This window comes from Pogoniulus pusillus, chromosome 8 (assembly GCF_015220805.1).
Source record: "Pogoniulus pusillus isolate bPogPus1 chromosome 8, bPogPus1.pri, whole genome shotgun sequence".
Lineage (NCBI taxonomy): Eukaryota > Metazoa > Chordata > Aves > Piciformes > Lybiidae > Pogoniulus > Pogoniulus pusillus.
Window position 1 is genome coordinate 2,957,375 of NC_087271.1, and position 18,268 is coordinate 2,975,642.

The window sequence follows — 18,268 nt, forward strand, 5'->3', positions numbered from 1 at the left end:
AGGGAATTTTTTCAGATTTTATTTTCCTCATGCAGGTTGTTCATAGATTGATAGAATGGGTTGGGTTGGAAGGGACTTTAGAGATCCTCACCTTTTTTTCCCCAATTCATAGTGCTAGAAATTGTTAAGAATGGAACTACTGTTTGACTAAAGATTCTACTAATAGTTGAACCAAAGAAGATTGTTGGAAGGGACTTTAGAGATCCTCATCTTTTTTTCCCAAATCATAATGACAGAAATAGTTAAGGAAAATACTGTTTGACTAAAGCTTCTACTAAGAATAATTGTTGAACTAAAGAACAATGTTGGAAGGGATTTTAGAGATCCTCACTTTTTTTCCCAATTCATAGTGACATTTTTCCCAATTCATAGTGATAGAAATAGTTAAGAATTAAACTTCTGTTTGACTAAAGCTTCTACTCAGAATAGTTGTTGAAGCAAAGAACAATGTTGGAAGGGACTTTAGAGATCCTCACCTTTCTTCCCCAGTTCATAGTGCTAGGAATAGTTAAGAAGGAAACTACTGTTTGACTAAAGCTTGTACTCAGAATAGTTGTTGAAGCAAAGAACAATGTTGGAAGGGACTTTAGAGATCCTCACCTTTTTTCCCAATTTAAAGTGATATTTTCCCCAATTCATAGTGCTAGAAATAGTTAAGAAGGAAACTACTGTTTGACTAAAGCTTCTACTAAGAATAATTGTTGAAGCGAAGAACGATCCTCTTCACATAAAGTAGAGTTAATAATGTGTGCAAAATGCAAACCACTCATATTTACCCATACCATTTTACAGGCCATTTTATTATTTTAGGCAAATAAATTGTGTTCATTGGAGGGTGTTGGCTGAGAGCTTGTAGGACACACTATTTACACAAGCTCTAAAAGTATCTGGTCTCATTTGTACCACCTCAAATCAGGGGCAACTCCATACTTTGCAGTGATCTCCTTGTACCGGAACCACCACCAAAGTAGGACAAAAATCAGCTCTTCTGCCAGTTTTGCAGATGTCCTCCCAGAAATGTGTAGACAACGCTCACCACGACTCTGTAGTGTTGCTTAGTTACCTTTATATGCCTGCTTGGAAATATGTTTGGAGGCTTACTATGTGTTGGATTAAGGCTCTGGTTTGTATACAACAGAGAGGCTGCACTCTAAGAAAACATGTAGGAGAGTAGTTGAAATATGCCTTCTTTAAAAAGAAGGATTCTCAAAGCTTAATTTATGCTAACACACACACCAAGCACTCTGTGTAGTGCTGTAAACAAGATTCCCCCTTTTTTTTGTCTTTTTTTTTTCCTTTTTTCTTTTTTTCCAAGCAAAAATATTACCTAGGCACGGGACTTTCGCTGTAGCACGTCCTAGTGCAACACTCCTGTCCTTAGTTTCTACTCTCAGCCTTTTGAGGAAGTCTGGCGCCTCTGATCTATTTTCCACAGCAGACCCTGTAATTTTTGGCTGTATTTTATGTTTTTCAGATTCAAGTCAATCTGAAAGTCCCAGCCAGCCAAGTGAAGCTGATATTAAGGACCAGCCAGAAAATGGTAAGTTCTTACCTGCTGCTCCTGCTTTGGGATATTAAAACAGCCCATATTTATGAAGATTTTTTTTCCTGTGTCTAATATCAAAAGATTACTTAGAATAATTGACATGGGATACCTACAAATAGCTCAAGTACTCTCCTCATGGTTAAAAAGGTACCATTTCACTAATCTAAGGCAGCATTTGTTTCTCCAGTCCTGGAGAGAGACTTTTTTTCTTTTTCTTTTTTTTCCCCTTAAAAAAATTAATTAGGGAGATGCCATTAAAAAGCCTCCTGTATGCAACCCTTATCCTTATTCCTCCATAGCAAAGGCATTCAGTCCTGGAGCCATGAGTCATGGCTCCCTCGGCATGTGTGGCTTCATCGCTTTCATTTTTATCTGTGTGCTTTCAAACTTCCTTTTGGTTATTGATGCTCTCACACAAGACAGTGAAGTACCTAACTTCCAGTATGTGGCCAGCCATCATTTTAGACTGCAGGGTCTCAGATAGTGATGCAAAACAAAATAGTTGCTTTGAAACGTGTTTCTGCAGACCCATCCGGTGCTGCAGAAATCTGCTACACCGAAGTGAGCAGCAGTGGTCCCAGAGATGGCAGTGTCAGGCCAGGACTGCACACCTAGAAATGTATTTGCTGCTTAGGCAGGCACCTACTGCAAAGCTGGCACAGGGGATGTCAGTATTGTCTGTGTTGTGTCATCAACACGCTATAAAGGTTGTAGCTACTATGAGTGAGTGGCTCAGGGAGGTTCTACTACAGCTCGTTGCTCCTCCTTCGCTGTGTGTTTGCAATACCACTATTTTGGTGGCAGTGGCTTGGGGTCATCTGAAAGCAGTAGCAGGACTGTGACTTTGGGGAACTGGGGCAATTCTGAAGCAGAAGCAGCAGCTTTTACTGAGCCAATGGCTTGCTTTGTAAAGCAAAAAACTTCAAGACTAGCAAATTTTTACAGGGACTATGTGTGAAAGGATATTGTGTGTGTAAGGGAACAGCTTCTCTTGCTTTCACTGATCCTACCCAAGCAGGAGGGTTGGACTGGATGACAGCTTCTCTTCCTTTCAGTGATCCTACTCAGGCAGGAGGGTTGGGCTAGATGATCTTCGGAGGCCTTTTTCAACCCCTACCACTCTGTGATTCTATGTATAAGTAAGGTACACCTCAACAATTTTTGTGGGCCCATCAGCAATTGAGTTTGGGTTTACTACTTATATTTCAGGCTTAGAAACAATGTCTCCCAAAATGAAAGTGAATATTTTTTCTTCTTCTTTTTTTTTTTTTTACTCCAGAATCAGACTTTTTTTTTTTTAATAACACCTAAATGTTGATAGGAGGTCCACTGTGCTGGAGTCTGCTGTGCACACATGGAAAAGGCACTCTGTGTGTAGAGTTTATGTCTCTAGAACCTGTCACCATTTGTGGGATAAGCAAATCCACATCGTACAGAAGTAGTGCACCTATGATAACACAATTGTGATTGCCCTTTCACAGAGCAACTAACTGCTTTTGCCTCAAATCCCTACAGCTGGATATGTGTTCAGTCTGTGTTTTGGGGACTTCATTAGCAACTGAACGAGCTCCAAGTGAGAGCGAGGTTGAAGGGCTGCATTCACAGCCAGACTGTGCTTGGATCAGGGTTTGAATGGCAGGTAGAATTAAGGAAAGAAGAGATTTAGGCACATAAACGACTTTACAATTCTAGCATGTATCATAGGACATAGAACATAGGGCTCATGGGGCTGGTAAGGATTTGGCTTTTGGGGGTTCATGTGTTTTCCTCCCACTGAAATATGAAAGATTTCATTGTTTTGATAGATTTTGTGCTGCTCCTCTCTAAACATACCATCTTAAAACATTTCTGTTGTTTCTGAAAGACACTGCCTAATTTCCCTTATCAATCCTGTTCACAGAAATTCTAATTTGTAGCCAAAGGACTGTGAGGTTAAGAGAAGAACTGACTAAACTGTGATTTTTGTTCTGCCAATTCTGCCTTTTTTTTTTTTTCTTTTTTCTTTTTTTTTTGGTAGGGAATATGTTGCCTGTTTTTATTAAATCATGTTTTAATTTATAATGTATTAGGTAGCAAGCATGTTATTTTTTCATGTTTAGATAATACTCTTTCGCAGCTATTAAACCACAGTTCTTCTTACCCTGCAGTTTCTTAGTCTTAAGGCAGCCTATTACTCAACAACTGCCCTGAAAAGCAGCAATGCCAGTGTTTAATAATGTAAAATCTCTAAGAGCCTAGTGAAATGAAATATCTCTGATTTGGAGCCACAGTCTTCCTTGTAAAACAAGCTTTTAGTGAATTCTTGAAACTTTACTGGTGACCTGCAAAAGATACTTCTTTTTTTGTTTTGTTTTGTTTCTTTTTTCTTAATAAACAGGAAAAGGATTTTTCTTTTTCTCAGTTTTACTCAAGGGTATTTTTCCCCACCCCAGCAGAACTGATTCTGCACCTTTTGCAGTGCCTGTGTGGGAGATTTCTCTCTCCTACAAATGCATCTAACACAGACCGTTGGCCCTAAAGGGGGTTGCTCCCCCTGGGCAGACGCTGGGCTCATTCTCAGCACACACAGCCCCTAGCTTGCAGTGTACCCAGTGTGTAGATCAACACAGATCTGCAGCTCTTATCTACTGAACGTGAGGATGAAAGCAAAACTGCAGGCTTCAGAAAATGAAAAACTGCACGCACAGAAACGGACACAATAAATCATATTAACTGCGTTGTTCTACACTTGCTGTAGACCCACTTCCACAGGGCCTGATCCAAATCCCTCCGGAGCCAATGGGAGCCTCATAATTGATTTTACTGAGAGAAGGAATGAGCCCACACAGAGAGGAATTATTTAAAAGTAAAAAAAAGGGGGGGGGGGGAGAAAAGAAAAATAGTGTTGTGAATAATCTTACTCCCACTGACGCCAAGGGGAATGACCAGGTCGAGGGCAGATTGGGGCTCGCTTGCCATGCCTGTTTGGAAGGCACAGAGAAGTGTATCGATTAAGTGGTACCTTTTACATGCATGCATTCCTTCATTTGAAAAGAATAAATCTTTAAAGGCCTTGTGAGGGTTATACAGCCTCTCTACTTGCCTGTTAATATCCTTTCTGTTCCACTCCATAAATTCTAGAGCTATTTATTATACACATATATTTTGCATACCTTGAGTAATGTAGGTTCAAAAGGGTCAACTATACAGCCCTGAAAAAGAAGGCCTCCTGCTAGAGATTTTAATTTGTCATCCTCAATTGTATGTGTGTTAGTTTGGAAAGCCTGTATGTCTAACCTTCATTAAAGTGAAGTTCATGGGAAAGAAAGCTTTTCTTTTTTAGGAGCAATCTTTTTTCCTTTCTAGTGAGTTTTACAGTTGCATTTTCTGGAGCAGAATTGTCACTGACAGGAGCTGGTGGTGACATCTTCCCTTCTCAGTGGTGGCTTTTAACACCGGCTCTGCCCTTCTCTTCAGCCTTCATTGAGCCAGAATAAGTTTTCAGGCAGGCACTTAGGTGATCACCACTGTAAAAACTTACAGAAATTGATTTTTTTTTCTAGAGAGAGAGGGAGAAAGATACTCAGCATGATGGTCATGAAAAGCAGACAGACAGGTGAGAAGGAACTCATGCATGCATGCATGGTCCAAGGTCCAGATGTCCTGTCCTGGAACCAGGGGTTAAAGCTAACGTGTAACCGAAGGTTGTGCACAGTGCTGCTCTCTCAGGTCTGTTAGCACAGGAAAGAGCTTCTCAGAGAGAGGAAGAAACCCCAAAACTTGTCTATTTGTTATGTAGGTGAGGGAATTTGCAGGAGGGGTGATGAAAGAGGCCAGCAGCTTCAGCCGAAAGGCAGAAGCATGTTCAGTGTCCTGATATTTTGCTCAAATGAGGTGGGTTTTTTTCCTGACTAGTTGGGTGGAACACCCGTGTGGAAAATTCCCCACTTTTGTAGTTGCCTAATGGTATGTAAAAGCTTCATTTCGGTTGGCACCACAAAGTGATTTTGCAATTCACCCAATCAAAAAAAAAAAAAAAAGGAAGAGTTATTGATTTTAAGAGCTTGTTAAATGCACTGGTTTGGTGTTGTATTTCATAAACAAACTGGTTTGCAGTGAACTGAGGATGACAAAATGGCTAATCTGACGCAGTGAAGTGCCTGCATGCCTGGGGATCAGCAACAACTGAATTCCCAGCTCAGCAGTGCCATGGACTCTCTCTAGGGCTTTTATTCTCTCTTTCAGTTGTGGAAACAGCTATGGGATAGATTTTCTTTTTGTAAGTAGGATTATTTTCAACTTTTGTAGGAAAACTTTTCAGTCCCTTTAGTCTGCAGAGCGGGGCTGTTTGTGATTCTGGCGTTCAGAGATTTGTTGAACATTAAAAGTCAAATCCTGCCCTGCTCCAGACGGAGTTTAATGGCGGAGAGGGGCAAAGGAGGGGTGTAGCACAAACTGGTTCATTATTGTGGCATAGCACCGTGTCACTGCTGTCAGCAAATGGATGTCAGACGTCCACCAGGCGACGTTTGCGTTTGATGTGGTGGTCCTGGTGAATTAATAACTGCAGCGTAAAGGTGCACACAGAGTGTGCTGCGTAAAGCAGGAGAGTGCTGTGTCATTTCCTACAGACAAGTGATGTCTCTGGAGCGTGTGACACTGTGATTTGATAACTCCGAGGCGGTAGCACGCCACTTTTAATTGTAGATTAGCAAATTCTTTTTAACCCAGTTGGTAAATTCTCCCATTTCAAGTGAGCAAGACAGCATTCATTATTACAGCTGATTACAAACCTGTGCCAAATCCACTGCTCAAAACAATTTCTGTAGCGGGAGAGACATTTATCTGGGAAAAGAAAGAAAACCAAACTAAAATTAAAGAAGTGTTTAATGCCCAAACCAAATGCTTTTTAGTTTTAATGTGCTCTCGCTGCTTTGAGCTGCAAGTACCTTAGCAGCACTGCAGGAAATGAAAGGCATATTGTTCTTTGTAACACTCAAAAAAAAGAGAAAGGCTAAACAATGATGTACCGTAACTCACAGAACTCGTTTTTCAACCCTGCAGTAATTACACTGGACTTGTAAATATCATCTGTGAATTCTTTGCTTAAGTAGGGCTGGACTTGAGTATTTAAAAAAAAAAAAAAAGAAGTTCAAGTGTATGCTTACCTTTCCGTGCCTAAAAACATAAAGGAAGAAATTCTGGTCGTTAATCTGTAAGGGAAAGAGAAAGCAATAGTGGGAACCTATGCAAAGAGAGGTTCCCTTCTTCTCCAGGCAAGGCTGGGCATGGCAGGCCTATTACAGCTTTGGCTGCAAGAAAGGAAGGGATTATGTGCAACCTGGTAAAATGCAAAAGCAGCTTGTGGAAAGACCTCTCTGCCTTAGTTAACAGGCTTCAGAGTCCAGCCTGGTTTTGAATGCTTGCCTCCTGGTCCCAGACCCTGGCTTTTGTGGTTTGTGCCAGTGAGGTAGCTCCAGCCAGTGCAAAGCGGTGCCTGCCTGGCCTGAGGGTTAGGCACTCTTCTTGAATGCAGAATTGACTCTTCAAACCCTCCTTTCAAGCTGAGACTGGCAGAAAACATAACTGTTCTTTGAGGTTGTCCCACCACTCAGCCACACTGTAAGCAGAGACCTGCAGTTCCTCTGACAGCCAAGCTTTTAACTTAGCAAAGCCAGACTGCCTTCCAAGGGCATCCCTTCTGCTCAGGCCATGCCCAACCTCACACATCCACCACTTCAGGCTCTCAGCTGTGACTGAACTTGATGCCAACCAGCTTTGCACTTACTCACCAAGTATGTGCTGCAAGTGCAGCAGGACTTGAGGTGTCTGGAGGGTCAGCTGTCCTTGGATAGAGGCCTCTTAATTCCCAGCTGGGGAGTGCAGGGCGTGAGCAGTTCTCTGAACACACAATGCTGAAACTGGTACGGTTTGAAAGCACATGGTCTCAGATGACTAACATTCCTGAAACACCTCATTTGCAGCAGATAACCAAGCCTTGCAGAGAAAGTTTTCTGTCGGTCACAGCTGCAAACAGGCTACTACGGTACTGGAAGGTTTTATTGGTGTCCTCGTTCATGGGATCATTTGCATCAGAGTCTTATAAATGCAAGAAGACTCTCCTCTCTTGTTTACAGAGTAGCACTGAGGAGTTATCACAGCCTGAGGGACTAATCTAAAATTAACTCTCCTTAGAAAAGCTTTTAAAAACCCCCAAAACTTAGCATATTCAATAAGGAATCTCATAGATAGTTCTGAAGTCAAAGCTCCTGGTGATGTCAGCTTGTTTGCACCTTTGTAACTTGCCAGGACCAAATTCTGAGCAAATCTGCACCCTTATGGATCATTTTCTGCTGGATACAGCAACGGGGAACTTTGTCCAGGCTTGAAAGCTCTGTCTGAGCAGGAGAGCGCTGGTGTGACTGCTTCCTTCTGCCTTCCTACAGGCTGGGCAGAATCGGCTGTCAGCCTTAACAGGACCTATCAAATGACAAAGGTCTGATGAGGTCCAACCTGTGTTTCATCACCCCCTGGGAGGGAGTGCATGTAGGCAGTTCTGAGAGCCAGCATTCCCAAAAGAAACAAAAGCAGATCTGTCTGGTTATACATTTAACTTATGTGTGATTTAGTCTTGCATTTTTTTTCATCTTCTTTCACCACAGATAGATTCCAACAAGAACTAGAAATACTCTATTTTAAACATAACAGTCTAGAACCAGAACATTACAGCATCCAGCTGTATTTTCCTGCCAGTTGCATGACTATCATGAAAAAGCATCTGAAAGATTAGGAAAGAAAACACATTTTTCCCCCTCTATTACCATATTCTCATTGAGATTCGTGCTGAAAGTCAAATGATTTTTGTGGTCCAAATTGTGAGGCACAGTTACACTGCTTCCAGGATTTAGCAGGTCCTCTGCTGGGCTCAGGATTTAGCCTGCTTATCAGTAGTTGGCACTCTCCTGAGGGGACCCTTCGATGGCAACAGCAGAAGGTGTTGACTGTCACTTGGGCAAGATACACGGTCATCACTCAGGGGCAGTTCTGCAGCCTCTGCTGGGGCCGAGTGGAGAGGCTTTCTCGTCAGTGACCTGCAGTGTTAGAGACTTGAGGGTTGCCAGAGGACCTCAGCTCTAACTGCTGCTGGCCATTAACCTTCACGAGCAAAGCATTTCCACCAAAAAATTCATCCAAGGCGAGTGTGACAGGAAATATTCAAAGCATGAAATGAATGCTTATAGCATGACAAAGCAGTGCTTGAAAGACATGAAACGTTCATTATGCTTGGAGTGGCTGAATGCTGCAAAGGAAAGGAGAAATACAAAGGTGGCTGGAGTATATGTTTTTATTTCTCCATATGTGTGTACAGGATAAAGGCAGTGAACCTTTCCACTAGACAGGGTGTATAAATACAGCTGCCATTATTCTAAGTCATTTCAAAGTAGGTTTTTACTCTGTTGCTCCGTTCCGTTCCTTCCCGTGTATATTTATCTGCAAGATAACAGCAAGGGCCATCTAGAGGGCAGCTTGGAAATGGGCTGGCCAGGAGCCCCCTGCTAGATATCTCCCATGCTTTGGCAAGGCAAGATTCCCTCCCTTGCTCTGCCAAGGCTTTTTCTCACCCAGATTGGTGCCCTCTTCTCATGGCAGGCAGCTGTGGCAACACTCTGCTCTCATGCCATCCTTATCTATCTATGTCTCACCTTTGCAGGCTGCCTTGGCGCTACCTTCAACCAATCCTCCTAAGGTGCTGGGAAACTCTGAGCAATCTCCAGCTTTCAGAGGGTTTTGGTATGCCTTCTTGAGAGACTTGCTGTTTAATTAACAGCTAGGAGCTGTGTTGTGTCAGAGTAATTGCTACCACGAGCTGAAAGATGCTTTTGAATGCTGTGCTTGCCCACCAAGAAGCTGAGCACGTAGGGAAAGAAGTTTATTTGTGGTATGGGCATCGCTTTCGTTCTCTGTCCAGTAGAGAAGGAAGTTTATTAGTGGGAAGAGAATGTGATGCCAAGGCCTAACTTGCAAAATAAGACCTCAAACCTATCTGTTTGTCTTTCTATGTAAGAATTTCCTAGCGCCTGTAATGTAAGACAAAGGGAAAATCTTACTTGCAGGAAAATTGCCTTCCACAATAACCAAGTTAAAAAAAAAAACACAAAACGCCCACACCAGAGCAGCATGATCCAAAATGTGAACTTTTTACGCCTCCCCAACCTTCTAGGTTAGGCTTCCAACCAAGTGATCTTTTATTATCAACATGATATAGCCTTGACATAATTTGGCGCAGTAGAGCTTCTTCTGCTGAACCCGTGACTTCATTTACTAGATCTGATGAAAGTTCTGTGAACCACAGTAAAATGTGATAATTAGTAGTTTAATTCTTTTAGGGTGTGCGTATTAATTGAAAAGGCTTGAACTATAAATACAGGGCCCGGGGATAAAAGCACACTCTGAAATCAGTCGCTTACCCGAAGGATTCAGTACTTCACATCTATTTAGGTAGTGTCTCTCTGCAGCAGTGCCAGTCGGCTGCTGAAGTGAGTGGGAGCCCTCCACTCAGAGAGCACAACAGCAAAATCCAGCCTGGCTTGTTGCTGCTGCTCTCATGCATTTGGAAGCGCTCCCTGACCAAAATTTTGCTCACTGTGGTCAAACCACTGAAAGTTAAAAGTGTGTGCTGGGAGCTGTGCTGCGCAGATGAGCTGGCAAAGAGCTGGCTTTCTTGCTGTGCAAGCTACAGGAGACAGAAGGGACTAAGAGGGTGTTTGCCAGTCACCTCAGCATCCTCCTCTCCCACTGGAGGTGAAGGTGATGGTGAAGGATGGCAAACTGCCCATCCGCAGCACCTGATCAGGAACATCTTTCTGCTGCTCACCAAGCTCACCCAGAGCATCAGAAGTCTCTCACAATTTGTACTCCTGCCAGCCTCAACCTTCAAAACAAACCATATTTTTCCTTCTGCTTACACACTTGTCCTTCATCATATTTAGGACCATCAACACCAAAACCTCTGCTGCTTCAGCCAGAGCTTGGTTCATTCGGGCGTGAATGTCAGTGTAGCTCAGGGCCACCGCTGAGAGCTGCGATAAGGGATCGTGCTTTCTCGCTCGCACTCATGTGTTCTTTTGTTCTGACTTCCTGAGCTAGGCAGGAGGTATTCTGTTGACTCTGGGCCTTTCCAAATATATAGCTACACTCTGGAAATGTAAGTCGTTAATTCACACCTTCCTCTGGCTTCTGCGTGTGGTGCAGTGCCTGGATGAATCAGACCTGGCTTTACAGGTACAGAGTGATTTTCAGTCAAATGGGTCTGGCCTTAACACTCATATTTGGTTTGCACACCCAGAAAAAATCAGTGTGTCTGCATACACTGCAGCTCCATGGGTTAATCAGGTGCTTTCCAAGTAGCCTTACTTTGGTAAAGCTGAAGTTGTGTACACAAACAAAGTGATGCACAGGGAGAGTAATGCACAGCTCCTGAAAGTTGTGTGCTGAGCTGTTGCTGTTGTCAAGGCAGGACACTTTGATGGGATACTATTTTTTAATTGCTTTTTAATTGCAAAAGTTGTTAGATAGGAAGTGGAAAGAAAGTTTGCAGTGACTCTCACAAAGCTGTGAGAAGAAAATCCCCTCTGAAGCGTGGCCATAGTGTGACTGAAATGGAAAAATACCAGATCCATTGCTTGGAAGGTGAGAAGGAGACTTTTATTTGCAATGGCTCACAAATATTTTCCCAGGATTGGCCTGGTGAGCGTGGCAAAAGGGGACAGGAGGAAGGTGAGGCGAGCAAGCCACACTTGTGAACGTGCTCCTTTAGCTCTGCTATTGTTATGTTGCACACAAAGAGCACCACAAGCTGTTTACAGCACTTCATGTTATTAGTTTCTGCTCCTTTTTCTCCAGTCAGTGCCATATCTTCACTTAGACAACTTTTTTTGCCTGGGTTTTGATAGTGTCCAGAGAGTTTTTGGTGATGGGATGGTAGAGAGGTGCCAGTTGATTAAATGTGCTGCTTGCTACGTGCATTTCATGTCTGCTGTCTTAACATTTTTTTGTTAACCACTGTTGCAACTGAAGAAAATGCTGAAGTTTGACAGTTGGGGAGTTACTGCCGAGTATGTGCTATAAACCATATCATCTCTCTGCCTTCTCCCTTTCTCCCCCTCCTGCTGAAACCAAATGATTTATAAAATGTCTTTGCATTCTTGAGTGAGTTCACACTATCACCTCCAGGCACTGCGCTGAGGAGTCTTAGGAGTGGATGGGAAACACAGATCTGATAGTTGGTATTTTTCTCTGAACAAGAAAGGGAAAAAAAAGGCTGATTACATTTAAAGGAGAAAAGTTTCCTGCTGTGCCCCAGAGTAAATCTGTAGTCGGTGAAGCACTTCCTAGTAAACAAGAGATGTACGTGGTTCTAGTGGGGTTTCACTGCTACACACTGCCATTGTTTTCCATTTTCATAAGATTCAATTAATGCAATCACTTTAGAGTGTCTCTCATCATTACCTCCCACCCTCCCTCACTTGTACTTGAAGCAAGGGGATCTGCTGCAAGCCACGCTCCGGCATGAGCAGACGGCACCTCGTTCCTGCTGCTGGCAAAAGGAGGCACAAGAAAATGAAAGCCTTGCTATGCTCTCTCATGGCCAGCACCCCAACCGCTGGGCTCACCGCCATGTCACCCCCCAGTCCACTGCACCACTGCACCAGAGGGAGAAGTGGTGCTTGGGTGGTGCAGTGTCTTAAAAGCTGAGCCAGGGTTCAGAGTATGTGTCAGCATTTTCCTATCACCCTTTTGCCAGGCACAAGGATGTCAACAACATCTTTCAGATCATGGTGGGGCAACCCACCTTCTCCCAAGATCAGAAGGAAGGAATACATCTTATGTAGCTTGTAAAACTTGCTCACAGAAACCCTAGAGCTCTGTCCCTGTTATTTTTCTAATTCTATTCCTTACTCTTAACGTCATATCTGTAACAGAAGGCTCTTTGACAGCTGCATCCCCATCTGAAAACCTGCTGGTGTTTGGGGTTGTCCCCACCTGACCAGCTTTGCAGTGCAGACCACCTGCAATTTTCCCACATGTTATATACCTCAAGGTCCTTAAAAATCAGGGAATTCACTTTCAGGAACTTTCCAAAAGCAGAATGCAGAGAGCTGGCCGTGTCCCCCGTGCCTTGCGGAGGGGAACCAATTTTAGCGTACAGCAGAGCATGCCATAGCTGGGGCTGCAGCAAGAAGGGAAGAGGTGAGAAGCAGGAGCGGATGGACAGCAGCTTGATAGGCTCTGGCGGCTGTGGTTTTGATGCAGGAGGGGAACCCCACAGGTTTTCATGAGGGGAAGCTTAGAGCAGTGGTGTGGTAGAGGCCTGCAGCTCAATTTAAAGCAGTAATAAAAGGCTCGAGCAAACAGCTGAGGAATGAGGCAGCCCAGCATTAGTGAACCCAGATTGCTGCCTGTCATGACCACGAAGGGTGTATTTGCAGCTGGACCTGAGAGTCGTCCAGTGTTAGGAGGAGAGAGAAGTAAAAGATCATCCCCGGTACAATATAAATGTAAGTTGTTATTACCCCTATTGCTATGTCAGCCGTAAACTGTTCCCACGAGAACAGAGATGCAACATCATTGAAAAAGAATGTCTCACTGTGAAATGGGCAGCAGGGACACTGTGGCATTATTCACTGGGTCCTGAATTTACCTTGGTGACAGATCATTATTCCCTCCTGCAAATGAACCAGAGGAAGGACAGGAGCACAAGGATAACTCAGCAGTACTTGTAATTTGCAGTCTTTTCAGTTTTAAAAAGCAAGCAAGCAAAGAGACCACCAAAAAGTAGCGAGATATAAAGGTAAGGCTAGAACAGCGTGGCATGTCAAGGCGGATTGCCAGTGGCAAGAGCCAGGGAGGAAAGCAGATTTTCTTTCAGGTATATGCTAACATGGGCTAGTATATGGACTAACACTTGCATTTCATCCCACCTAACACTGGGCATCAAAATAAAGGTGCCAGCCACAAGCCTGAAGTCCTCACTCTTCCTGTGTACTTGGTGAAGGTACTGGGTCTTCTGGGAATTCATCTCTTTCTGTTGGAGCCCAGGGAGGTTTAAAACAGAGATGGTTTAAGTTAATGCTGTAGTTGCTCTGGACCTGAAAGTCTGCTGCTAGAGGAAGTCACCCAGCCCTCTCCTGCTCGTCCTGAAAAGCCAGAGCAGGCAAAGAAAGAGTCTGTGGCAAGAGCAAAGGTGAATCTAGCAGGGCACATTGACTTCACTGTATGATTTCTTTGGGGTAGAAGAGTGAACAGTGTGGACACTGCCCACATGTACTTTCTTCCCTTTCTGTTTATCTTTTGCTTTCTACAGAATGGGAGTTTCTTAGATAAATTATCATTTTAGGAAAGTGTTTATGTGCTCTGTGGAAGAATGTGTCTAGGGATGGGCATACTGGCAGCAAGAACTTCCTCCTCAACTCTTCCAGTCAAGTTATGTTCTAAACTGCCCAAACGAAGCCATTATTCAAAAGTAAAAATGTTCTGTTCCATTTCTTGTTTTCATTCTTTCTATGTGTCTGGGGACTAAACTGCTGTGGAAAAGAGCCCATTCTCACAGGATGCCTTGCCTAATTTTGCAGACAAGAGAGGTTCAGCTCTTCCAATTACGATGAGATAAGAATCTGAAATGTTAGGATCACAACCTTCCCGAGTTGAACTCTGAGTCTTTCAAAATCCATCCATCATGATTTCCCCCCCCCTTTATTTCTGTGTTTCAGTAATGCAAGCAAAGGAGGAATGGAGAAGAAATGGAGGTTTATAAAGTATAATGGATGGGTTTTCTTTTTACCTGAGTTGCTTTAGTGTAAAGGTCCCTGTGAATGGGATTCCTTCTCCATTTTCATTCTTTCTGCCTGCTCAACTGCCACCCATCAGTGAAAAGTTGCCTTTCATGTAGAGTCAGTCACAGTACAAAGTCTCATGCTTCACATGCAGAGTACTGTTAGAAGAAACCCAGTGGCTGTCACTGGGGAGAGGAGCCAGGCATCTGAGAGTGGTCCAGATTTGAAGTTCTAGTCCCTGTGGTACCTTCAGAGTGTCCCAGATACGCACAGGTGGGACTTCTGACATCAAGTACTCCACCTCACAGCCACATTTCTGCATCCCTACGTATCGCATTGTGCCACACAAGGCTGACTGCTGCAGAGAAGAGGCTCTAGAGAGGCAAAACTTCTCCCATGGGAAGAAGGCTGTGTGAGCTCAGCTGATCAAGCCTGCCTCTAGCAACAGTTTCATCTCAGGTCCTCACCTCTGTATGGAAAGAGAGCTTTAAGTTGCTGGAGGCAGCCTCCTCTAGCAGGACATCCCACCACTCTCTCCTCAGTTCTTTGAGGCACCTCCCCTGGAATCACCACATCTGCCACACATGGGATGAGCACACAAAATTAGATAAGGAGTAAGAAAGTCCCTCTCTGCCCCTTCTGTTTACAGTTGGTGAGCTCGGAGGCCTCTTTGGGCTACAGTCTGAGCAGATTACACAGAAAAAATGAATTCGGTCTGTATTGTGGCCTGACCTTGGCCTGAACCTGAGAGAGCCACTGCCCCATCACACCAACATGTGTCTGGAGAAGTACAGTAAACACAAATGGGGGTCACTGGCCCTCTCTGTTGTACTGTCCCAGGCCAGGAGTCTACAGTTTTGGGCTGTCCGCCCGAGCGCTTGTTAATAAATGTCCATTCTTAGTCTGTGAAGGAATGTAGACAGGGCATCCTGCCCTACAAAACACAACCTTAGAATGAAACACTCTCAGTCATCATGCAGAGGTCTGCTCTTGCTCTCCACATCCAGCAATCTCTTCCCACTGGACTTCAGCTGCTAGTCTGGGACTTGGCTGGGGGAATTGTCCACGACTACACTGTGGGCTCTCCACTGCTGTCAGTAAGTGCAGTTGCCTGCCTAACCCCAAGTGCATCAGTCCTTGGGAAGTCAGTCGCTAAGTCTGTGGGGCTTCCTCCTCAATACATGGAGGAGGCTGAGACCTGACAGAGGCTGGGCTATGAGCCAGGGGAGCCTGGATCACACTGCGGGGAGGTTATGTTGCTTTTAGGGGAGTGCAGTACTTTGCCCATGTGTCTTCATGCTCCCAGTGGAGTCAGTCAGTCAGAGGCAGATGAGGGGCTGACATGTTCCTTGTGGAAACTCATCAGTGCCTTTGTTAGTCATTCTTTTGTTCTTCTCTGGAGGTGTCCTGTGTAACTCAGGGGAAGCTGTTGCAGACCTTGATTGCCACCCAGTGATTCTGTGCTTGGTGGAGGCTCTTCATTCCCTGCTAGCAGGCAATGCGGACAACCCCTTCAGTTGGCAGACGTCAGTACGCAGTGCCTCTGTGGAAAGGCTGATGCTGCACTGGGTGTCACTGCTTTCTGGGCAAGCCCAGACTTGTGGAGTATGTGGCATTTGCCTACAGTGCCCTGATCTACATCCATAAGCATCAAGTCTTGTGCTCAAGCTCTTGTGAAAGCTTGACACATCCCCAGACAAGTATCATTGTGCTTCCAGACCCACCCCCATCTGCCTTGTCTGCCACCAGTATATCGAAGTTTGATTCCAGGGTTTTATCTTGGTACCCTGCTGCCCAAGGTGAGGCAGCTCAAGGATAACTAACATGTAAACCTAGCAGAAGTCAGCCTACTTGGAACAGAAACTTATTTAAATCAAGAAATTATATTTCTGTAGAAAGAACAGGGAAGTAACATCCTTCCTGAGAGAAAATGCCAAGCACTGCAATGGAGAGGGCAATAGGTAACATGGTTTGCATGGGGTCTAGTGTGTATTGAAGTTTGCTCATGGGTGATGTCAGCAGAGGCAGTGAATGCAGCAATTCTGAAGGGAGAGGAAGGTCTGTGGAGAAAGGTGGAGCTGACTGATCCTTGTGACTTAGCTTCCATGCCCAGGATCCTTATTTTTGTGCCGCATTTATACTATCTAATCTCCAACAGACATTTCTGTAGCCTCCATTATCGTGGTGCCCAGCCACAGTCTTTTAAAAGTGCCTTGGTGTGAAGAGAGAGGAGTGCCAGAAAGGGAGGATGAGAGGAAACAGCTGATCAAGTTGCCAGGGTTTGTGTCCATATCACCCAGCAAAGCAGAGTGGGAAAGCTGCCTGACCTCACCTGACCCTGGCCCCACCAGCTTCTCCTGGACACTGGGCTTCTCTAGAGAATTCTGCCACATATTCTGAATTATTCCTGTAACTATAAACTAACTTGTAAATGTAAAAAAAAAATCAAACCAACCCAGCACCAACTTTTATAGCCCCCTGATTGTGTGTCCACAGGGTTTCAGGTTCTCTCTGCTCAGCTCCGAGAGTGTCTGCAGGGTAACCTTGGAGGGTGCACGTAGTTACCACCAGCTGAGAGAGGGTTTTATAGAGCCTAAAATAATTAAAGTCTAGTTGTAAAATTTCTTGGTGATACACTAATTAAAAGTTGATATTTACACACAATGCTTACTTAAACTTATTTGAAGGAACCCATACACACTTCTAATAACTGCATATCACAGCTCTATTGAGGACCATGGTTTTCATGCATATTGAATTCTCAAGCTCTGTTATTAACATAAATGAGCCCACAGCTTTATGTTCAGGACTGAATTCTTCCAGGGCATCTGAATCGTATAGGCTGGATGTTAGGAGGAAGTTGTTGGCAGAGAGAGTGATTGCCATTGGAATGGGCTGCCCAGGGAGGTGATGAAGTTGCTGTCTCTGCAGTGTTGAAGAACAGCCTGGATGAGGCACTTAGTGCCATGGTCTAGTTGATTGGACAAGGCTGCTTGATAGGTTGGGCTGGATGAGTTTGGAGGTGTCTTCCAACCTGGTTGATTCTATTCTATTCTATTCTATTCTGCTCTGTTCTATTCTGTTCTGTTCTATCCTGGTATTTCATTTCACCAGCTAAAATGATTTTTAAAATACTCCATTTGGTTTGGGATTGTCTTTTTCAACTTGTTGTGTTGTGGCAATTAGAAATCACTCCGTGTTTACTAGGAGCAGAGAGTCCAGCAGAGCTGAGTGTTTAATGTGTTAGGAGCTCAAAGAAAAGTCAGATGTGCATCGACACTTATCAGAGCTGTTCTGCTGCTCGGAATGACTGTTCATGATACTCGTTTCATGATAAACTTCCTCAGAACATGATGTTACTGGAAAAAAATCATTAAACCCAAAAAATCCACTCTGAGAAATGTGCAGGTGACACAGTTGAGTCAGCAGCTTGCAACAGTGACACAGGCTTGCGTTTATAAAAATCCCCACTGAACTTTTTTGTCTTCTGCCTGCATATATCACAGCCTGAAAGTCTGTCCCCACAAAAAGTGTCCTGTTTCTCTGTTTACTTGGTAGCTCTTTAAACCAATTTAATCTTTAATCTTCCCACTGCCCTCATGAAGAGAGGTAGATTTCTGGGCTTAAAAGTCTTTAATAGTCAGAAAAGTTGACGCTTTCGTGTGTCAGTCACCACTGAAGTGTCAGCATCTCCAGTGACCACTGATACCTCCAGGGAAATGATAAAGCCAGGAAAAACTAACTGCGGAAAGCAGAAACTCCAAAGGGTTTAATTATTGAAGTGCATGAGCATCTCGGCATTCATAGGTGGAAGGCACCTCATGCTGTGTTTGAAATATCAACTGGATTTAAAAGAAGGCTTTGTGCTTCACCACGGACCTTTCTTAGCCTCCTGCAGATGGTCCCTTAC

At 44.1% G+C, this 18,268-nt stretch overlaps 1 protein-coding gene across 19 annotated transcripts in view; it reads left to right on the forward strand.

Moving 5' to 3' along the window:
• NFIA (nuclear factor I A) overlaps positions 1-18,268 on the forward strand; it is a 422,658-nt gene that overhangs the window by 288,767 nt on the left and 115,623 nt on the right. For 17 of the 19 annotated variants that reach the window (XM_064147011.1, XM_064147013.1, XM_064147002.1 and 14 more), the window contains one exon: positions 1,475-1,540. The exons of the other annotated variants lie outside the window; for them this stretch is intronic. In XM_064147011.1, coding sequence (XP_064003081.1) covers positions 1,475-1,540 — 66 coding nt within the window. The remainder of the gene's footprint in view (positions 1-1,474; positions 1,541-18,268) is intronic. 19 annotated transcript variants of the gene reach the window in all.